Here is a 24,398-nt window from a genome sequence, read left to right on the forward strand (position 1 = left end):
AAGAATTAAAAAAATGTAACTCTGTAGCACGTATTCCTAAACAAAACATTATACAAGGTGGAATTCAACAGCAAAGTTAAATATAAAATAAATCCAACAAGATTATAGAAGGGCACCATAAACCTGTCCCTGCAGTGACCCATGTAATAGCTCTGTGCTGGTGCTTGTGATGACATGTCAGCAATCCCACCTTAAATGTACTTTAAAGGTACATTAGCTTGTCCTCTTCTTCGTGTGTCTGGAGGTTTCCTTCACTCCTTTATGAACACATTTCAGTGCCTTCTATCCTCTTCCCCTTGCCCTCATGTTATCTGAGAGCCGTGTTACGTTTTTCTCTCCCTGACCTTGCCCCTCAGCTGACTGCTGCAGTGAGGAAAATATTTTGAGATACCAGCTCTTTTTTTCCCCCTCTTCTGTTTTTAGCAGAAATTCCTTCACAGCAGCTTGTTCTAAATAGCTGCTGTGTGCCAGAGCTTTTGCAGCCATGTTTGCTTTAATGCTGGCAAGCAGCTAACACTCTTCCTGAGACACTGAGGTAGCAAAGACAGCCCTAGAGCAGGGATGAGTAAGAGCACAAGGAGCAAGTCCGTGTACCAGATAAATACTCTCTGGAGTGAGTGGAATCAAGTTTTTTTTATGAACTGGAGGACAGATAGATATGGGGGGATATTTAATTATCATATTTGACACCTGTGAAGTTACATGTTACAGAGTATTTAATATAGGGCCTTTGTCACTTTATTTCAGTTGGCTCTCTCAGAAAATTAGTCCTAAAATTCTATGTTTGGGAGAGCTTAGAACACTGTAATTGCTCCACAGATGTTGTGGGTAGGCAGAGGGAATCTGAATGAAAAAGCCACAAACTTCTTATTTTGAGACCACAATTAAAACCTCCAAGTTTGAAGGCTGGCAAGGGTGAGGACAATTTTTCCATGAGTAAAAGAGCAAATGAAGCCTGTTTTCCCCTGGCTTACCTCTTTCTCACTTCAGCCCCTCCTCTCTCAATAATCTGCACCTCCCCTGTTGTTTCACCTCTTTTCAATATCTCCAGGTCCCTCACAGCCCATGTGAAATGTGGCAAATTATATTTGTATTATTGTATAAATGTATAGCTTTATTAAAATCCATCAGTTCATTCTATGTGCAAATAAAAAACCCCATACATTCCTCTTGCATATATAACTTTCTCTGTGCATAATTTTTATTTACACAAAACTTTCAACGACTGCTTTTGTTTTTCTTGCTGAAAAATAACAGAAAATTATTCATTGTGCCTCTTACACTATTTGCTTTTACTATGTGCCAACATCTGAGATGGGAAAATGGCCACGGCATTGTAGAGAACAACAATAGAAATTATCTGCAATTCCTAGCAGTCCTATTTATACTAAGTATTGCCAATTAGGTTCTTGAATTAGGTTAATATTCCTGTAATAAAGCAATTGCACCTGAACTGTTTGAAACTCAAAATATAAGTAGAGAGAAATTCCTTTTTAACATCTCATTCTTGTTAGGTACTTGTCATCCTTCAGATTTGGAGTTGATGCTGCATACAAATGACAGTGAATGGTTTGAGATATTTCAGACCACAGAAAACCTCATAACTACTGAAGACAAATAAAAATTTTTTCTTCCAGAAGTCATGTATGGTGATCCCAGATTTTCTCGTGGCCTCAGATGGTCAGAGAGAATAGAATATACACAATTCCTCCATTTCTCTCTCTGTTCCCCCCACCTAATATTTTGAAATCTGAACCTTTCAAACCACACCTCTACTCTAAGCTAGCAAAGTCAACCAGAACAATTATAGGAGAAAAAAACCCCATTATATTCCATTTTACTAATTCAAAAGAGAAAATATCTCACACTGTGGTACTACTTTGAATTTTGTATCATGTATCACAGAAATAAAACAAGGTAAAATGAGAAATGAACAGCTTCATAGTCCTGAACAATTCACTTAATATTATTTCAGAAAAGGGAAGTTTTCAAGTCCTAACACTATCACACAGGGACCTGTACCATCCTGTTATTACAGCCTCTCTTTTTATTTAGGTCTGGAAAGCATAAACGGAGAGTAATATTACTTTTGAGACACTCTGCCTAGCATAGTTTGTGTGGGAGTTTTCTGAAAGTTTGCTGTGATAACTGATTTACCAGGACAGTAAAAAGATCAAGAAAGAACTGAGCTGGCCTCTCAAAACAACTTACTTTCTTCACTCACTCCTTGAAATCCTTTAAGAACTTCCTGTAATGATTAATTTTCCAGAATTCTAAAATTTGTTGAAGTCCAGGGTCCATGACTAGCACAAATGTCTTCTGGGATAAAGACTCATGATGGTCTTGGATTGAATCCTGTCCAGTGCATTCACATGTTTACTCTGGGTATCCATGTGTTTTCTTGTTACCTGAACATTTGTAGAGAGTCATTGGGGTTTTGGTATTTTATAGTGCTGCACATTTTACCATGGAACAAAACACAAGAGAGTTTTTTGTCCTCCTTCTTTATATTTGTTTTGTCAAAATAATTTGTTTCAGTCATAGTAAAGACAAAACCAGACTCACAGGGAGGAAGGAAGAGGCATGTGGGAAGATGCCAATAAAGGCAGAGAAGACAGATAAGGGACATAGAAAGAAAAGACTGCACATACTGAGGGGGCTCTGCTGCCTTTCTGTGATACTGGTGCCTCATTGGACCCCTGAGGAGTTTTTCAATACCCATAATAAAGAAATGATGGTAGGAGACACATGGAGAAGCACAATTAGGGACAACAATGAGAAAAAAATTTACAGGAATAATTGTATCTTGTTATAGGTATGATAATAAACAATGACATATATTTCTGGTGATAATGATGCTGCAGTTCACTCTCTCCACTTACTCCAATATCCCCTACAGAGCCACTGCTGTCTGATATAGGATATTTATGCAAAAGATGAGTTAGAAAATTGAATTCCATTATAAAAACATCAATAAGCAAAGCTATGGGAAATAACCTGTTCTGCTTCCTCACCTGTCATTTCCAGTGGTTTCCACCACCCACCCATAGACATTTGACAAGCATTACTAAGTCTCACATACTCTTCATTTTACTGAAGGAGAAATTGAGGCATCGAACACCTTGCCTACCAAGAAGCTGGGCTAGGCACTGGGCCAGCCTGCAGTTGCATTTAACTGTTTCTGATGCTTTCATATAGAATATTATTATTTACTGGCAATTCATGGTAGGCATACCTATATGAGGGCTCTATTAGCAGTATGTGAACACAGGGAGAAGAGCTTCTGCTCCCTGAAGGAGCTTCCAAACAGTTTTAATAGCCCCTGGAAGCTCACATTGGGAACAAAGATCTTTTAAAACATTGCTCCCACAGAAGTCTTGATTATGGCAGATAATTAGTCAGCAAATCAAAGCTCGGGGACTGCTTATTAAGCAGGAAAACCTTGTATGCACAGTTGTGGCTGTGACTACAAGCTGGAGTGCCTCACAGTGCTTACAGAAGTAACTAGAGAAACACTTTCAAGACCTTTAGCAGAGTCAGGCAGGACAGCTTATTCACCTACCACTACTGGGCTGATCAACTCACAAAACCAGGAAGGAGAAAAGGTGCTAGTGATGCAGTCACTGCCTTCGGGGCAGTCAAAGGTTAAGCTTTCATCCACTGTTTAGCAGTAATTTGGTACCTAAGGGGTGCATGTGTCTTTGAAGCTCATTGCAACTGTTTTTAAAGGCTCCCATCAACAGCCCATACTGTAAGTGAGCAGAAACAGCAGTGTAATAGCAGACATCATATTCTTGCAGAGTCTGCAATTCTCCAACACATTTGCCTGACCCTCCTTTCATGGCAGACAAACCTCCTGTCAGGAACCAGTTAACAGGGACTAACATGCAGCAGCTTTGGCGGAAAGCAGTCATGTATTTAAAAAGGAAAAACTACCACCAAGAAGCCCACAAAAAAGCCACACTTTTTCTGGGAGGAGAGTGGGAAGACTTTCAAAGCATGGCTGTTATGCTGTTTTGGCACAAACAGCACTTTTCCAAATTGAAATCTTCCATCAGGTTGGCTTGGAAAACAGTATGTGGTTTATAACCATGTCTTGTTCCTTTAAGTTTTGCCTCCTCTTTCAGGTTAAAGTCAGCATCTAGACACATCTCTGGGAGGAGGGAGGAGCATGAACCACAGTATCCCCAGTGTGTTCTCACTGGCTGGCCCTAGGATCTGCAGGTAGTAAACACAAGTGCTTTCCATAAAAGGACCCTGGTTGGCAAGATACTGAGGGAATAAAAAAGGGACTATTGCTGAGGTGGGTAGCAAAAAGAAGTTATTTGCTGGCAGAGGAGAAAGGAACGAAGGATGCTGAAAAGGTATTGAGCAGCTGCTTTTCCGGCTGGTCTGGGAGCCAAGGGAAGAGCCTTTGATCTGCTGAGCAGGCCTGGGCTTGCTGCCAGGACCTACATCCTTTCTCCAGCACTGACAGCAGGCTTCCTCACTAGTTCCTCTCTGATTGCCGAGTCAAAAAATAAGTGACGTAACTCATGCAGGGACGTCACTGAAATGTTTCTATTGTAACCAGCTCTGAAGAAAACATATGGTACAGATGCCTCAATCTGAAATTATCTTCTCGTTCAAGGCCATTAGCAAAAAAAAAACAAAACAAAAAAAAAACCCCATGAGGTCCTCTGGATTACATCTTGCAAAACCTCATCAAAACCTCTCTAGCATACCTCTGCATTAAGCAAATCCATTGGTTCTACAGGAGAACTACCATGTCTACATAGCACCTTGGCCAAGCAAGCCCTCCTCTAAATGATAATGTGCTGTTACCTCTTGTGACTTGGAGATTGAAATAGGAGTATACCTTCCAGACCTATACCCCACTTAATGGCATCAAGATAGCATTTAGTAAAGAATTACCTGTTTCAAAATAATTGCCAAAATTTTTTATTGTAGAGTGATCTGAAGACCAGCCTGATTGATTTGTGATGTTGTCCAAGAAAGGGGAACATGAAGGCACCTGTGCTTCTTGGCTCCCAGACCAGAACAACGAGAGTATACAGAATATCCTGTAGTACCAGCATGTCTTTAGCATTTATCAGCATAACACACTATTGCCATGACTGCAGGTAAATTCTGCTTGGACACAACTCAGCCTAATATCTTAACCCAGAACTAGTCAAGATTTGAAAGTCTCATCATTTGAAGCACAGAAACATGTTACATTCTATTTCTAATGAAGCTGAATCCTATGTTTTTGCATGACATAACCACCACAAATTCACTTTATCTTTTTTGCAGCACAATGGCTTTGCACTGTTTTCTCCCCTTCCTTTTGATGCTTGCCATCAGCACTGAGGATACAACCTTGCAAGACACTAGAAGTACTGGCTCAGGAAGTGCCATAGAGTTAATGAAATCAAGCACCTCTGTTGTGTCAATAATGCTTCCATCTTGTTCTCAGGTCTGTATTAATGCTCTGTATTAATGTTACTTGCATGGCAGTGGCAGCTTTTCACAGGAGGGGTGGTCTGCAAGATGCATTGGTTGGCTTTGTTTTAATTCTCTTTACAAGGTCACAGCTTAACAATGTGTGATGCTGCCCGCTGCTGTTCACGTGGACAGATTTTGTGCTCTTTTCAACTCCAAGCTGCTAAGTTTTACTTAACCTATTAGACAGTGCTACACATGAGAAGACAATTTAAACAGAAACTTACTTATGAAGTTCGGTTTATTGACAAAACAACAAACTGCAGAATATGAGCAGTTAAACTTTGAAATCACTGGCTACATTTTGCCTTCTAGCACACAATCACCTTTTAGAGAGTTCTTTTTGAACCTGTATACATGAAACACTCTTTTTTCACTTGAGATACTGTCTCAATTATGTGTGATTACTTGAAAATAAGGCAACACAAATCAGTGGAACTCTTACCTGGAGTAAACTGATGGCAACAATTAGGATTTCTACTAATTTTAAAGAAGCTGTTTTGCTCACTGGAAGAGCAGCCAAACATCCACCTCATTAGAGCTGTCTCAGACAGTGGCTAAGGCAGGCTTCTCAAGACAAGAATGAAACAAAGAAAAGTTCTCTCTGTCAGCCACTCTCCCAGCTCCAGGGACTTGCCATTCAGGAATTTTCCAACACTCATGTGGTAGTCTTTGCAATCCCTTAGTTTTTATTTTTATTTGTATCATTGCTTCTTGAATTATATAGTAACAACAAAATACCTAAATACTTTTGCATATTTCATAAAGAGAGTGAATTTTCTTCCCTAGCCTTGTGCAATTCAATTTCATCTTTTTTTTTTTGCACACTTATAGCAAATCCACACTTTAAAATAAAATGCCTGACAAATGGAAAAGAACAACACTAATGGGAAAGAAATTATGTTATCCATCTTCTAACAGCACATTGCAAAAGATAAAAAGTTTCTTAAAAAGGACACTTTGAAAAAGCAGTTGATACTTAAGTTTTCAAGATAACTGAATGATGAGATTTTCTGTTATGTAAATATTGAAGGTTTAATTTTAATTTGTCATCAGTAAGAAACACACAAGTTTAGAGATGTCAATAGTTCGGTTTAGAGGAACTTAACACTGATAAAACTAGAGATAACGCTGCAGAACTGGAAACATACAGCAGCAAAGCCCTCTTCACTCTCTGCCCATAGCTGCATAGAGGGCTAAGCTGAACAAGTCAGTTGAAGGACTTAGCAGAATTATCATATGGCAAGGTATTAAAAAGGTGCAATTTGACCCAAAGAGATGACACAAAAAACCATTTTGTCATGACAGATTTTGCCTGCCATTGGTTCTTTGAAGGTGAAGGTGCATGATGGCTTGTTTTTTCCTGTGGCTGGGAAGCAGGTGTCTGTAGCTTCCAACAGCTCTTGTCACTCACGTTCTTGATATGGCATCAGCAAGAACGATTAGAACCTTCCTTCTGGAATTCAGGGCCAAACACCTCAAATTTGGAGATCGGAAGCGAGACCTAATGTCAGTAATTCTTCATCTAGTTGCTCTTCTCTCTATCCTTTTCCCATGCTTGTGACTCTGGCAAATGATTCATTCACTTAAAGGGCATCACATACTTATACAGCTTCCTAAATTGGTACCATCCAGATCCTACTTAGCAAAGCAGGCTCCTGGGACGTAATGCTGGAACTTAGCCTGCTGAAAAACCAGTTCAGGCTATATGCTTTTGCAATCTGGTGGTAATAAAATCCAGCAGTAAATCTCCTAAGCCTCTTCTTCAGTCTGTTGACAGTTCTATGTGTCTAGTATGTAACTGGCATCAGAAAAAGGGAGGAAAGCCTATAGAGTCAGAAACAGAAAATACTCACTAAACCAGATGCACTGCAGCTATCATAGTTTCCACTTATTTTTACACATCTTTAATAATTGCCAATCTGAAACGGGACCAGCTGACTGGCTGCAATATATAACAAATATGTTCATTTTATACATGTCCCTAATTTCCTCCCCCACATGTACACATTTGAAAGTCCTCGTGTTTTGCAGCCTTACCCAAACATCTGCAATCATTTATGGAATAAAACAGTCTGTCATCTCAGCCTAAGTTTTTCAGTGCACAGTACAACTGATGTCATTTTTGTATCTTGCATTTTCAAAAGAAACAAATATGTTTCCAGGCAAACCACATCACAGAACATGCTATGGTTATCAGTTCAAAGAGCCTCACTGGCTCAGCAGCTAGTGCTATGTTTCATCTAGTCTTCCTGAGGTCAGTCAGGGAAATTCTAGCCCAGGAATACACATCTGTGTGTATACAAACAACTTCAGACTTCAGCTGTTCTTTCCTTGATTGTCCCCCTGAAATAATACTCGACAAAGCACAAGAACTATCAAGTACAGGCTTGGCCAAGGGTAGATTTTCATATGAATCATGCGACATTCTGGAGCATGCATGTCTTCTGCATCATTTTAGGGATGAAGGAAAACAGACTGACTGAAACGTAGATTGTTACTGGACCCTCCCAAAACATTACTATAAAAAGATCCCTTAAACTTCTATACAAAAGTGTATTCTGCTTACATTTTTGTCTTTCCTCTAATGCACACCAGAGCTAGGGTGAGAAATACACTCCCTAAGGATCCCAAAGAGTGGAAGTGAGACTTGATTCAGGATGGAGTACTTATACCTTTGCTTCTCTAATTCAGCAAGGGAAGCTGTACATAAGTTTGGGTTCCCAAAGGACCTGGCATGAATCCAGGCTCCCATGAGTGACAGTGATTAGACTGGACAGAGCAGAGGCAAACCAGAACTGCTTCTGGGGTTGCTCCCAGCTAACTTGAACCTGGTTTCAGTTAATAGTTTCATGCTGATGACTATGAAACTTTTCTGAAGCAAATGCAGCTGCATAAATGAAACTAAGGGGTTGTAGTAAAGGGGATGAGAGCATAACAGCTCAGCATCAGTAGGCATTGATCACTTTGCTGACTAATTCTCACAGGCTCTCAGTGTTAAAGTTTCATCAGGTTCAGGAGTCATCCAGTAAAGTTTCTAAAGAAGTATCTTTTATGGAATTTAGAGGAATAAACAGTTCAGAGGACTTAAAGGAATGATGAGTTTTTTAATACATAAAACTTTTGGATTTACCTTGGTAAATGGATTTGGATCTAGCTGAGAGAGGGAAAATATGCTGCAGTTGACATTATATTTCAGATGAGGTGGGAGGCCTTCAGTTTCAGAAGAATACAAGCATCAACTACCTTGGTGTAGCAACTTAAAACAGAAATTAAGAAAATGCAAAAAATGGTTGTAAGAGAGACTCAGGACTTTCACCCATGGAAATCAGTCCCTGTGTTGTCACTGGGGTTACTATCCAGAGCTTCTCTTCCCTGTTTGAGGTCTGACATATGGAAACACACTGCTGTGACAAAGATCAACTTTATCGTAGGGGATACATCCTCATGAAAGGGCTCAAAAAAGTGCGTGTTGTTCAAAGCAGGCATTCAAAAGCACAGGTTTCTAAAAATGTGTTATTAAAGAAGAACTATATGAGCTTTGAAAGCCATATTTTCTGAAAGGCAAGTTGACCTTTTTTTTTCCTTTGTTCTTATCCCTGAGCTGTGGGATTTCTTTTCACAGACACAGATCTATAAAGTTCCTAGTGAAAAATGACTCTTCATGCTACAAATGCACCTCTGCTGCCCCTACACCTTGTCTGGCAGAGCCTTTTGAGCTTTAAAGTAATATCACAATGAATAGTTTCAAAAGCAAGTCAGGCTTAGCATTTCAAAATTTAACGTTTTGCACTGCTCTGGGTTTACAAATATGATAGTAACAATGTTTTAGGGGACTTGACCCTTCCACAGGCATGTTTATCTGATGAATACATTTAACATTCATGAGCGTGTGACCTTCATTCATGTCTGCCTTGTTCTAGCAGTATGGTACCAATATTCCTTCTGGACTTGAGATGCGAGTCAGTTTTGGATTAGATAGTTGCTATTGCCAGGAAAGGACTATAGTAATGGAGTAAGAATCAGTCTTTGAAACTCTGTTAACGGAGAATAACGTGAGTCTGACTTTTCGCAACTCTGGAAGCATCAAAGAGACAAAAATTTCTGTCTTGCAAATCTAAGTTGCTATCAGCACATATTTAAAAAAAATAGTCACTGCATATTCCCCTCTGTCCCCTGCATAATGCCCTGAGGTTTTCTTTGCTTTGTCTAGATGTTTTGAGGTACTTATGTGAGTTTCTGTTGTTTCTATCTCATGCTGATAGGTACAGCTCAACAAATCAATGCCCCAACTCCTGTGTTTGCTGTAGCACTTTAGTCTTTAGAGATATTCATCATGTTTTTATTTTGGGTGATGAGAACGTATTGCTTGTTTTGGATATCTGAACTCAATGGAGGACAGTTGCTGCAGCCACAAACTCATGTGCAGCTCCTCCCCATTCCCCAGCAAGCCAAGGTTCTTAAGGCCAAGTATCCAGATTCATCATAAAAGCTACTATAAGAAGTATTATTTCCCTTCACCTCAGTGCTACAATGCTGCTGCAGAAGAAACACTGGCACTACAGGAGTTGTGGGCAAATCACATAGAAATGTTTTAGTCTCACATAGATGTGACTCAAGGACATGCTTAAAAGTCTGTAATGGAAATGTTCCCAGTGAATGGCTGTTCATAAATGATCACTTCAGCTCCTTTCAGAGCTTGTATTAAGGAGAAGAATTGATGGCAGCTATCTTCAGTGGTAGCACTGATGAAGATACCTGTACTAAAATACCTCAGTTGGATGGTGCTGTCAACCAGATCAGGTACATGATACCTACCAATCAATTCTTTTACATTCAGTTTTCCCTCCCTTTAACTCTTTCATTTTATTTTATTTTATTTTATTTTATTTTATTTTATTTTATTTTATTTTATTTTATTTTATTTTATTTTATTTTTTTAAACCACATTCATAGTACAGGTCCAGAAAATAGGTGTATTAGCAGAGATGGAGGGAAACACAGATACCGTGTAACAATATCTGAAGATAGCATGCTATCACTACAGTACAACTTTAGGTGCATGGAGAGCCCCTGTCTTTAAATTGACTATGACAGCAGCCCAGGGAGTTTTATTTTCCAAAGCTGGTTTTGGTCTTATATATAAACTTTATTTCTTTCCATATTGTAGGAAATATCAAATTTATACAGTGATTTTTACCTTCAAAATGAGGAGCAATGTATTACTTTGAAACCAAGGAATTACACCTGAAGTCACAGAGGTATTGATATTGAAACAGATTTCCCAAACTAAACCTGCTTAAGCATCTGGTCTGCATAGAAGCTTCTGTGAATTTCACCTATCTACATCATCAAATACACAAATATATTTCTCCCCTTCTACATTCACATTGGTGTAATTGAGCCAAGAGTTTGATTCTAGTTCTCTTAAGGTTCTCTTTTATCTATTGGAAGAAAAAAGATTTACTGCCTGGATAATTCATGTATGGTTCTGTTTCAATGAATTAACAATTAAACACCCACCTCTAATAACGCCCAGATCTTTTAAAAGATCTTGACAATGCAAGTCATCCACCCGGATGTATGAAGCGTCTTCTATGTTCGCCACTGTAACAATGCCAACATCCTCTTTTTGTGCTGGTGAGCTCTGTAAAGCTGACACACCTAAGAAGAGAATAGGCTGATCTCCATTAGATCTTACACACCCACAATAAAACTGTTAAGAAAAATAGTTTTGTTGCAGAATCCTTTGCTTGGCAGCATTGTGAAAGCCAGTGGTATACAATTTAACATTGGGCTCAGCCAGGATTTATTTCGATATTCATCAGTGGAAGGGTGATTTTTACAGAATACCCTTTTGAGAACAGAAAAGAACTTTGAAGTCTTCTGCTGAAAAGACAGCTGAGTTGTGTAATGAGCTGATCTTTGCATCATATTCCACAGGTGGCACTCAGTGTAATGGCTGTGGAAAGTTAAGCACCATGTCAATAATAGAAACTAAAAGCAATCACTGCAGAATTATTAATGACATGTGGGGAAAAAGCAGAGGGTGACTCTTCACTTTATTTCATTATCTTGGAAGTTCAGCAGTGAACTGGAGAAGCTCCCCACCTGCCCCAGCATTGTGTGAAGTGTAATGGAACTGGGCTATTTTATTCACTGAAATGTTTTTCTAAAAGACACTGACATAGATTCACCTTGGGGCTGATGGTCTGTTTTCTTCCCATCAGTTACTGAAAATCAAGCAGTTGCAAGAGTGTCTACATGGAGAGCCCAGGGGATGCACTTTTCCTGGTTGTGGCCAGCTGAAACTTGTGGGCAGGCAGAAGGACAGACTTTTAGCAGGTGTAAAAAGCAGATATAGCTGCTGAAAGGACAACTGATTTCCAGTCAGTAGACAACTTATCTGTGTACCCAGATTTGCGTCCATGGAAGACCAGGGCAGCTGCGGAGATGGTTGCATCCTGGTCACTTTGCAGCATGCAGGACTCTGAGGAACCAGGACTCTGAGGGTCCAAGGACTTTATCAGTTAAGACAAAGACACTGACAAAGGAAAGGCATGCATGCATGGACTAGGCGAAAAGACTCCTTTAATAAACAGGTGAAAAGGTTACTTCTTATTGTCTGGCTCTGGACACTGAACTGCAAGCCTCTAAGACTGTGAAGAGATGTAAAAAAGTTACTGGAGGGTAAGTAGGTGTTATGTAGCAACTCACTGGCACAAAGAATCAGTACATTGGAACTGGCACTGACAATTGGTGAAGAACACAAACTCTTTCAAATATCACTAGAATGTATGGTTTCACCATTTACGTTTTGTAGAGGCACGTCACCTGAACTTTTTCTTTGGTTAGAAACCTCACTCACACTATTAACAAACACTGTATCCTGAGGCTTTCCTTTCCTAGCTCTCCAGTAGAACAATAACTCCCTCTGGTGTTTGCCTGCTATTGTTACTGGCTCAGCCACGGCCCTGGGAAACCGTTCCAGATGAGGTGTGTACGATAAATCCTCTTTCCTTGGTCGATGGCATTTTACACTTTGGGCAGAAAGGCCAGTGTGCACCCATCAGGCCGGTCCCAGGGGTGTTCAGGTCTCCAGGTAACATTACTGCATCAGGAAAAGTGGAAAGCCAAACTCTGAGCTGCTGAGTGCTCATGCTGCCAAAGACTCATTTATGTGTTCCCTGCACTTATTTAATTATGCAAACAGTAGGCTTGCTGCAATGTGTCTGGATGCTTTATTTGATGAATGCTGGAACTTACCATCCCAGTCCCGAGGGGGTCGGGGTACATATAGGGGTAATGTCAAATGGCTGGATGTTAGCTCAGAGTTAATGAATTGCTTTGCTCTGCTCTTGAGACAGACAGTGTGGAAATGTCATTCAGCTGCAAACTTATTTACAGGAATGCTGTCACAGATTCGAGGCTCAAATCTGACCTACAAGTGAGTTTCAAGCTACACCTGCAGGCAGAGGAAGCAAAAGAAGATGCAAGAGAATTAAGCTCATGCCCTTTGGGCTAGACCATACCTATCTATTGCCTTTGTAATGATGATTGTCAATGTTCCCAATTTAAAATTCACAAGAAAATATAAACTTTTAATGTTAAATGTATATTGCACAATAATTTTAAAGCACATATTCAATAATTTTTCAGATTTAAGCTATAATCAGATGATGAAAACAAATATGCAAGACAAGATGAAGGAAACTAAATGTTTGAGTTATGCATTTTGCCAAAGACAAGAGGCTATTTTGATGGGCTATTTAATAGAAATTCCTTTCTGTGATCATTCAACTGTGTGCTTGCTCCAAACAGCCCACAGGCATTTTATATTTGACCTAAATGTCTGGATTTTATTTTTTCTTTTCTTCAGCATATCACAGAACAGGAATCTGTAAGCTGATTACTGTTGCTTAATTCATTTCTGAATGCAAACATCTTTGCATATTTCAAACACTGCTATATAGAGCTGCAATCAGAAATGCTAAAAGAGGTTGAAAGCTCATTCTAAATCCTGACTGCCTGGCTCCCTGGCCAATGCCTCATATTATACAAAGTGTGTAACCATACTACACCTTTGATGTAAAACAACTCTCTTTTAATATGCTGTTATCTCTTATTCCCTTTGTCTCTCAAATAATAATCCTCTTGCACATGGTAATCCTCAAAAATCACATATGCTCTTTAAAGCTTTTCTTTTGGAAAGTATTCATATCCATTTTCTAGGCACTGGCAACTAAATATTACAGAAAACCTAATTCTTCTGACTTTGACCAAGGCAGTCTGAATTTTTTTGTATTTCACAGTTGCTGCTTGGCTAGAACTGGGTCAACAAAATAAGTAAACAGTTTCTAGATGTCCAACAGAGCCATAATGTGAGAACTGTTTGTTTGGCCAAGGCAGAAACACAACATGTTTGGGAGAGTTAACAGGAAACAAGTGAAATGACATTTCCTATTTGGGCTGTAAAACAGAAAATGAGATTTAATTGTCTAGAATGATTTAAAAATATGTCCTCCTGGACTACTAAAACAAACTAGTAAAAGAAAAATTCTCACCCTCTCAGCAGTGATAACCAAGCCTTCTGGGACTGGCTCCTGGACATTTACAAGTGTGCTACTGGCTATTCAAAGTTTCATTATTGCAAGGTTAAATGTTTTTAGATATTACCATCTTAAACTGGAGATAGAGGTCTAGATTAGAATTACTTAATCAGATCAGCATGTTGATTTAAATTATTTAATCATGATCAAAGGTGATGACTATCATGGAGTCTCCTCTGGTCAAATGTAAGATCCTAAATGACATAATACTGCATTAATTGCAGTACATGATGAAGATCAGCCTAAAAGCTCAAAAAGAGAGATCTCTTAAATAATCTTTTTATCTGTTGGCAAACATTCACATTGCCATAAGGAATTTGTAGCAAGTTAGGAGGAGTGCTGAGGTAGAGCTTCCAGCGATACAACAGCACAACCTGCTGATGAGAGCACCTTATCTTGTCTTTCCAAGCCCAGCCAGTTTGCCTCACTTGCTCCCCAAAAGACCAAGCACAGAAATTTCTCCAGGTTTGCTTTTTACAGTGGGAGCAGGACAGATCCTGCTTATCAGCAGGACAGATCCTGCTTGTACTGCTGATGTCCAGGAGCAATTTAGTTTTTTGCAGGTAGTGGGAGGTGCTTCCCCCACCCTTTCGCTTGGCGATGACTCATCCATAACGCGTCTGCATTGGTCTGTCCTACACAGACATCTTATCCTTCCCTCTCCTGGGCAAGCAGAGCAGGCAGGGTGAGGATCAGCAGTGGGCTCTGGGTCAGCTGCTGACTCACAGCAGCTGCCCTGGGGGTGATGATGGATACACCTGAGCTGAACAGCACAGGCATCCTGAGTTAACGTTTCACTGTATTCATAATTTGACCTTGTGACTAAAGAGGCTTAAAGTTTCTCCTGAAGCTCTGTGAACTGCTTATTCTTATACAAAATCAAGATCACTGCATACTTCCTTCATTCAGGTTATAACCTATACCTCCTAAGTCACAAACCAGAACACAAACTCCCCAGTTTTGAGAGTCTGAGGGAAAGGATCTTGACGGTCCCTCAGCCTAAGCAGATAAACCTTGCTGGAGGTGTAGAGATGCTCCACAGACCAGCAGGTCCCTCTTTGCAGGGAACTGTAGTAGCATATGTGTTGCAGCTCAAGACTTCCACCCAGGCTTAACAAGAATGATAAATAGTACCAATAGACACTCCAAGTTGAAGTGGGATGCATGTGGGAATCATGCAGTACTATTTCTAAAAGAAAGGCAGGAAATTAGGCTCTCTTATACCATTTCAAATGTTTACAGTAAATCAGCGAAATTAATGGTTGTAGCAGATAGAAACTCTACTCTGACTGAAAAATTCATTGTACTCCAAGCAAACCAGCCAAATATTAATTTCCTTACAGCTGTTTTTGCCATTTATTTCCTTGACTTCCCAAATTGATGTCAGCTGAATTTTCTCATGAGTGGATGCATTTTTGTTGGAAAAATAAAATACTTAAGAATTTAATCCATTTTTAGGAAATCAAGTTAACATCAACTACAAGAGCTAATCTTCCCATCTCACATGAAAGTCCAGAAACTTCAGATAGATATAAAACTTGGTAACTCAACTGTTTGCATGAAGATTTAGATTCTAAACATTGAAGGCATACACCTGTCCAAAAGATCCAGGTTTAATTTGATAACTAAAGTGATGTAAACCACCAAGATTACAAGCAAGATCTCTAGCAGGATGCTAAACAAATTTTTTCATGGAGATGCATCAATGTATATAAAAAGGAATTAACCTCATCTCCTTAATTCCTCTTTCTAAGGGGGATTAGAAATCCAGCTGTCACAGGAAACATCCTTGTTTTCTTTAGTCCTCATCTATGGTGATGACAAACAACTCTAGTCTGCCAAAGCTTAGTTAAGTAATCACTTTCCCAATCTTTGTTAGAAGTGTATTGATTAGATAAACATGACTTTTAAATTTTGAAATATGTCGCCTGGTTCAGTTTCTGAACTTTTAAAATCAGTGTACTGACTCCTAAGTCACTGTATTTATGCTGGTTGAAAAACAATTTATTAAGGTAATTATACATATCAATAAATTTGTTCTTCAATCTTAATTCTGAACTGAAATGAGATTAAATGAACTGGAGTTAAAATAGAAGCAATGTAAAACCATTGCATATATGTTATTACTATGAGGAGAAGAAAATTTTAGTATTCAGATGAAAAGCTTAATGTTATCTGCACTCATAGACTGGAATTGGAAGGTCCAGATTAAAATTCAAACTCTAATTCCCTTTTTATTTTAGTTTTCCCATCAGTGATACAGGGCTAGTAATCCTTACTTTTATCATTCATGGATTGTTTCAAGGATGAAAAATACAATGTCAGTGTTATTACCATAGTTAGTTTTAGAAGTGTGAATCAAGAAGTTATATGATAAAAATAAAGAAATAGAGTATGGGAAACCATAATGCACAACACTGAATTTGTCAGCAACTAGTAACAGTCTGGTGAGGAAAAGAAATCAATCTTTTTTTCTACTGTGGCAGTGAAGCAAAATTTCAGAGTCACCATTTCACTTTTTTTCCCCTGCATATTTCCTACCAAAGAGGTCCACTCTGAAAATGTTTATAGAGAAATTTTTGAAAATTAATCCTGTAATAAGTGCAACTGTCTTTTGATGCATGTATGGGTAGAGTCTAAGATTTTCACTTTACAGATCAGTTAGACAAAGAACAGGAATAGGGAACTAGTAAAATTCTGTAGCTATGTGGATTCCACATCACCCAGAGATACATTAAAAAAGGAACTACAAAGCCCTATTTAATTACCTATCAGTATAAAAAAACTAACCCTTCCACACGGAGAATTCATGGAGGATATAAATGGCATAATAGTATAACTAATCAAAGAAGAACAAAAAATCTCCTTAAAATATTAAAATGAATGTCAACAGAAGTCATGAATTAGAGTTTAAGATAGCACATGACACGTATAGTCAGCTTATCATTTTTCCAGGCAGTCAGTAGAACAAGATGAATGACAAACCTTACAAGTTACAGCAATTTATCAGTTGCTTGTAAACTAATTTAGCTACATTGCCGTATAGACGTGTGTTGCTATACATCAAGCCATGGTCCAACTCCCTTTTTTGCATCATGGACATCATCTGTTTACCTCTTTTCTTCACTGAATTTGAATGAAACAAACTTTGGAAAGTCCTATGGAATTCCAGAGACCTGGAGATTCCATCTCTAAAAGTGAGTCAATTGGAAAAACACTGTCATTGAAATCCTCCAAAATCAGACCTCAGATGCTATTGCAGCTTCAGAAAAGTCCAGAGTTTGTCTCATGTGGTACTACAAATCAAGTAAGTCTTGGAAAGTTTCCACAAACCTACTTCATGGTTACTGAACCTAACCAACTCTTTAGTTATGTTTATCATTAGTGTTTTGCATTATAGCTAGCTGTAAGATTTAATACTGCAGTTTTTGTTTATCTTTTAGTGTAATGCTAAGCTTAAGTAGTAGAACCTAGACAAAATTTTTGAGTTTTGTCTGTTTCTAAAGGGGGGACTGATGCCAAAGGGATTTTTGTTCTGATTTTCACATTTTGTAGATTTTAGGAACACAGTAGTTGTAGATTTTTAGAGGGTTAATATTTCTAACAGTTTAAGTTTAATGCCTTTCTATCACTACCCCTGTCCCAGAACAGGGAGCTCAAATTCCTTTAGTTAATTAATCTTGTTTAGACTCCTTTCCAAAGTAGAGCTGAAAGATATCAGAAAGCCTACAGAATGAAACATAAACATAGGTCAAAGTGACCCAAAAGCCAGAACTGGATGAACTCCAAAAGACCTTTGTGTGCCTGAGGAAGAAGAGTTGATGAAGACAGAGGGTCTTGATGACCCCAGACCCAATTCCAGGGGGTTGGACCAGGGGTGGAACCAGGGCTGGACTGAGAAATGTGTAAAGCAATGATTGGTGGGATCTTATTACAAAAGCCATGGAAACAAGAACTGAGGCACATGCATGTCATCCTGTATTCCTGTGGGCTGTAGGGCCTGTGTTATTAAAGGACCTTTACTTTTTATCTTACCCTACACTAACGTGGCTCGAAGTCCTGTTTTCGGGGAGAGGGGTCATTCATGGCACTGCTTCTGAAAGAAAAAGTCTGCTCTGTTCTATCCTACACCAGTAAGAGAAAAAAAAAGTCATTTTCTTCTGACCCAAAGGCCACAGAAAAGAATACATGTCTTGAAACAAGACTTGTAGACAATTGTCATACCTTCTACAGAGCAACAAAGTTGAAAAAGCACACAAGATTTGAATTACACAAGCTTTTCCTTTAACTCTTTTTATTATTTTAATTTTCTGAATGGGAATATTTATTTTCTTAAATACGATTCATAGCAAGTTATCTTCCTTATTAATTGCAGCTTGATTATAACACTCATTTAATTATGTCTCTTTTTCTTTTATTCTCATCTGCATTTACAATGTTAGTGAAGAGTTCACGCTTCCAGGTGAAGATTGTTTTTTGAACTGGTTGGAAATCCTGTAAGATTTTACAGTTGTAGCTTTTCTCCATAACAAACTTTTCCATTACGTAGCAATTACCCACCTTTAAAATATTCTTTTTCTTTGTGACGCATATTGTTTTCTCTTTAGAAAGTAAAACTTTCCTAACTAAGCCTCAACAAGAAGAAAGCAGGATTTTACAAAGCAAAAAACCAGAAAAACACAACTCATGGCACTTACAATTTAACTCCCATTTCAAAGGCTTCTCATTTCCTCTCTTGCTTTTTCTTATAAACACCAAAACCAAAACACATTTGTTTGCTTTGGTTTTCAAAACTCTACTGCTACCAAATATATGAAAATTTCTCTGCAACCCATGGTGTTTATTGGCACATCATAGCTTTTGTCCGTATATCCACTGACAAACATGGGAGTGAAAAGGCTTTGAAAAATTTGTCCTCTTAACATTTTTACTCCTAATCACAACAAAATTTCACACCGGTTTATCATTCACTTAGTGGACTTTGGTAGGTTTCCTTTCAGAAAAGATGGTCAAAATTAATCCTACATTTGTATTTATGGCTGAAACACAGAAATTCCAACTCACTTCACATTCTAGGCACTTCCAAATCAATATTAAGGCTTCATCACATGAACTTCAATGCAATTTTTGATCTAATTTAATTTATTTGCGTTGCAGGAACAGGTGCTGATTTAGTTATTCTTTCAAAAATAAAAAAGTAATCTTATATTGTGTTCTAAAAAATCTTTAGGAGCAATTAAATGAATCAGGGACATAATACGGATATAACCTTTGACAAGGTGTATGAACATTGCTATTTGCTATGGAGAAGTGTCAATGCCTTTTATGACCTGTATATCATGTAATAAGAAGGTAAGAGCAAAATTACAGAATTTTAAAAGTGACTCTAAAGCTATTATATTTTACATGCTGGCACACTTACCTGTATGGTGGTACACCTTTCTGTCCTGACTAATTAAAATGTGGAATAATTTTAAAATGAACAAAAAGGACATCAGAACTATGATACTGTGTGTTTTGTTTTTTCTGCAGAAACTGAATCCTTTATTAATTACATTCACAGTTAATATGACAGTTATCTGAAGAAAACCAGTTTAACGACAAGCATTGGTCTAGATTCTCAATTTCCACAGAAAACCAAGGAAGAACCTATTGTATCATTTGACTGTCATAAAATCAAAGACTCATGGAATCATCTAGATTGGAAAAGACCCTTAATATCACTGAGTCCAACTGTTAACCCAGCACTGCCAAGCCCATCACTACACTGTGTCCCCAAGCACCCCATCTACACAGCTTTCAAACACCTTCAGGGTGGATGACTCAACTACTTCCCTGGGCAGCCTGTTCCAATATCTTACTACTCTTTCAGTGAAGAAATTTTTCCTAATATCCAATCTAAACCTCCCCCAGTACAATTTGAGGCCATTTCCTCTTGCCCTATTGCTTGTTACTTGGGAGAAAAGACCACCATTGACATCCCTACAACCTCCTTTCAGCCTCCCTACAACATTCTTCCCCAGTTTGGCGTTTTGTCCAAACTGGCTGAGGGTGGACCAAATCCCTTATTCATATCACTGGCAAAGATACTAAATGGAGCTGGTCCTAGTACTGAGCCCTGGAGACACCACTAGTGGCCAGAATCCAGCTGGATGTAATACCATTCACCATCACTTTCTAGGCCTGGGCATCCAGTCATTTTTTACCCAGCAAAGAGTGTGGCCATCCAAGCCATGGGCACTCAGTTTCTTTAGGAGAATGCAGTGGGAAATGATGTCATAGGCTTTGCTACAGTCCAGGTAGACAACAGCTACAGCCTTTGTCTCACCCACTGTGCGGGTCACTTTGTCATAAAAAGACATCAGGTTGGCCGAGCAGGACCTGCCTTTCTGAAACCCATGATGGCTGGGCTGGTTCTGTACATGCTGGTTGTTCTGTACATGCTGCACAATGGCATTCAAGATAATCTGCTCCATAACCTTCCCCAGCATAGAAGTCCTGCTGACAGGCCTGTGGTTCCCTGGATCCTCTTTCTTGCTCTTCTTGTAGACAGGTGTCACATTGGCCAACCTCCAGTCAACTGGGACCTCCTTGGTCAGGCAGAACTGCTGGTAAATGGTGGAAAGTGGCTCAGTGAGCACTTATGCCAGCTCTCTCAGCACCCTTGGGTGGCTCTTGTTCAGCCTCATAGACCTATGTGTGTCTAAGTAGTGTAGCAGGTTGCTGACCATTTCCCTTTGGATAATGGGAGTTTCTTTGGCAGTTAAATGCCTTCCTGACATCCAATCCCGTCAAATCTTGGAAGCTAAGCAGGGTCAGCCCCAGATTAGTACTTGGATGGGAGACCTTCTGGGAAATGCCGGGTGCTGTAGGTTCTAGTCCTGAGGACTTCACTGTCAATGTCCAAGCTCGCTCGGCTGTGGCAGATGAACCTCAGGACTTAAATGGTGGGGCCAGTTATGCGCACGCTGAGCCTCACCTAAAATCCACTGCGCAGGCTGGAAGGGCACACCCACGTGGGGACAGCCCTTCCCAAATCTTCGTTCGTGAAGCTGAGCCACACACACACCTAATGGGAGTTTCAGTTTGCTCCCTGTCTTCCAGCTCAGGGGGCTGTGTACTGAAGAACAACTGGTCTTACTATTAAAGACTAAGGCAAAGAGGGCATTAAGTACATTGGCCTTTTCCTCATCCATGAAGATATCATCCTTTCTCATTTCAAAGTAGTGTTAAAACCTTTGGTTAAGATAGGAGGTCCATCACTATGTCAAATCCCAAGCTTTTAACACCAAATACATGACTAATGTTGTCAGATCTGTCAAAATTCAACAGCTTCAGCAGATTCTAGATTCAGTAGCACTGACTGGATTGTTGGCAGCTGGTTGGCTTTAGCAAGGCTTGCCACAGGACCAGGTCAGGATGTCTGTCTGGGAGGGTTTCAAGGCTCCATTTTTCCCACTTCTTCCAGCACTCCCTCAGGGTGACCTTCTTGGCTTTCACCATCTCTAAAACACCATGGGTGAGCCTGAGCACAGGGCAAGCTTTCTTGATGATGGAGGGACAGTGAAGGGATTTAACAGGTGGTTGGTGGCTTGACTTTCTGTTTAATGGACCATCTTAATTATGCTGAGATCAAATTATACTGTTTACAGTGTGTTATGAAACACTACTTTGGACTGGCTGTTTTTCATTATTAGTGAAATCAAGTAACTGCCTGCAAAGGGCAGCTGTGCAGGAAATGTATTTTGTAACAAATAATGTATAGTATTACACTGTATTACCAAAAGGCACACAATGAATGTCAGAGGGTGTAAGTTTTCACTGACTCAAGTCTTCTGAAGCTGCATCTTTCCTTAATAAAGACATATTACAAGAACAATCAAAAAATAATCTAGAGTTTCAGTTTTCAAAGAATATTTTGCATAGTTGCTATGTGCCCAACTCTTCATGGCTCAAGCTTTGAAATCATAAAACCAAATAGATATATATATGACTTATGCAAGCTTTTCATGCAAGAAATTGATAATTTCGACTTTGATACATCAGGTCCTTACAGGATTTGAGAGAAGCAGCTGCACAGAACAATCAGGCAGCTGGAGATCAACCCTCTGCAGCGATTTAAAACTCCAGTTTCTGAGCCTGCAGGGATATGCGGTATCAGATTTTAAGTAGTGACGTCTTAACATGCAGAAGAGCTGTCACTGCTGTTTTCAGTTTCAAGCAGGGAAATTATTTCTGGGAGTAAAGCCAAATTTAAGGAGGAAACATTTTGGGAGAGTACTAAGGCTAAAGCTGGAAACACTTTGAAATGGCAAACATGTTTAAAACAGCAAAGTTTGTCTTCTTTTTAAACATTGGTTATCATTACCTTTACCTTTACTTGACTTTCACGCCGTTTACAATGTGTTCTAGTGCATTTGTGTGCAACAAGAATTGTTTAACACCAGACAGGAGCATTTTTGTCAAAAGCAGGGCAGAATCCAACTCCCCAGGGCAGCTTTCCTCTGCTTGCCCAAGCAATTTTCACTCATAGGCTTCTTCACCAAAGTGTTCCTCAGTCTTTCTTATTTCTATGCTGTTGTATTGAGTCACTTTGAATTTCCTGTATTTTGAAAACCAACTACTTCAGGTTAAAGCCTAGTAAAATTTCTCTTTTCAAGCTTAAAAGCTCTTCTAGGTCTTTTTTTGGAAAATAAGGAATAAATAGGCTGAACATGATCTACCTCAAAACATAACAGACTTGAGTTACTTTCAGCTGGTCCCAGCTGAATCTCCCTATGATCATGGTGGGTCCTCTTAGAAATTGCAGTTTAATGCTCCTCTGGCTTGACACCTAAGTCTTCTTGCCTTGTCTGCCACTACCATCCTAATTTTAAGTCCCAGGTTTACCACAATGCCATTCTGTCTCCTTCTCAAGAGTCATCAGCATTTTATAGGTATCCTATGAGGTGATTACCTTGTCTTCCTGACATTTGTTCTTGCAGCTCCCCAAGACAGCTTGCTTAGACAAACAGTTGGCCCTGTAGTTGAATATGTGTCTTCCAGATGTTTTGTTGTTCTGTTGTTTTTTTTTAACACAAAGTACATTCCCCTCAGCATGTGAGGAAGTTTTAGTTTTGAGAAGAAAACTATCTTATTGAATGCATTATGCATTATCTTCTTTTTTAATGATGACTATGACATTAAGTGTTTATATTCTGCTTTAGCCTCTTAGGAAACAACACTTGCTGCAAACATGATTTTAAGGGAACCAGGTATCCATACATTAGGTGAAGATCTCCGGAAGAAATCATTAGCTCTTTGCTTTAAGTGATTCTCTTTCTTCCAACCTGATCACCTATGCATAAGTAAAACCAGCTGTTCTCAGGCTTCACAAAAGTGATCTCTTTCTGTGTCAATGTGAAAGGTCAGAGAACTGCAGCACTGCTTGGTAGGGCTTACTGCTGATGTTAATGAAGAACAACCAGGTCAGAGGAGGAAGCAGCCACATCACATTTTCGTCATTGGTCAGCTGGAAAGCTATGACCCACATTTGCAGTTACCTCCAAAAAAGTTCTCATTTATTAATTTTCAGTTTGAAATGATCCCTTGTCAAAAGCACAAGCCTATATCCTTCAGGGGAATGTGAATTTGTACTGCAACTGTCTGCCTGGGACCAATTTTTCACTAAATTAGGGGTGAAAGCAATGCAAATTGATGCAATTAATGCAAGTAATGTAAAGAGAAAAATTCATTGAATAAAGCTGACAAAACTACAAATTAACAAAATGGAGTCACGACAACAGCTTTCAAGAAAATAAGCATTGCTAATAATAAATTTGAAAACCTCTGCAATAGAACAGGCACATTTCAAGTAAGGCACCTGTTGTAGTATTTTAATAGCCTTCCAAATAAAAACATCATTCATTTCACATTCCTTGTTTCCAGGATCAGATGTCAGTTTCCTTGTAAGCAGGAGGTGCAGAAGATAATGTCCTCTGTTTCACTTTCAACAGTGCTAGCTCGTTGTGACTTTCCAAGCACGTCTTACTGTTTCTATAAACGTTGTGAGAACAGTTTTAGTTTTTGCAAATGTGGGGAGTGATGGTATCATGTCAGTTGCACGATTTCCAGAAAAGTGAAAGACAAAGAGCACACTGGCACCGTTCACGCTGTGCTGCAGTTCACACTCAGATGAACTTCACTCTTTGGAACTGTCTGTCCTCAACACTGTCTGCAGCTGTGAAATTCAGAGCTGTGCCTTGGCTGCTGCTAGCTACAGCATGGCATGGTCACACATCACAGCCTGTCAAGCACTCAGGCTAT

General features: G+C 39.2%; 1 protein-coding gene across 5 annotated transcripts in view; it reads right to left on the reverse strand.

The window, feature by feature from the left end:
• Positions 1–24,398, reverse strand: part of DLGAP1 (DLG associated protein 1) — a 423,046-nt gene that overhangs the window by 52,125 nt on the left and 346,523 nt on the right. For 4 of the 5 annotated variants that reach the window (XM_071554752.1, XM_071554749.1, XM_071554750.1 and 1 more), the window contains one exon: positions 11,008–11,148. The exons of the other annotated variant lie outside the window; for it this stretch is intronic. In XM_071554752.1, the coding sequence (XP_071410853.1) occupies positions 11,008–11,148 (141 nt within the window). The remainder of the gene's footprint in view (positions 1–11,007; positions 11,149–24,398) is intronic. 5 annotated transcript variants of the gene reach the window in all.

This window comes from Pithys albifrons, chromosome 4 (assembly GCF_047495875.1).
Source record: "Pithys albifrons albifrons isolate INPA30051 chromosome 4, PitAlb_v1, whole genome shotgun sequence".
Lineage (NCBI taxonomy): Eukaryota > Metazoa > Chordata > Aves > Passeriformes > Thamnophilidae > Pithys > Pithys albifrons.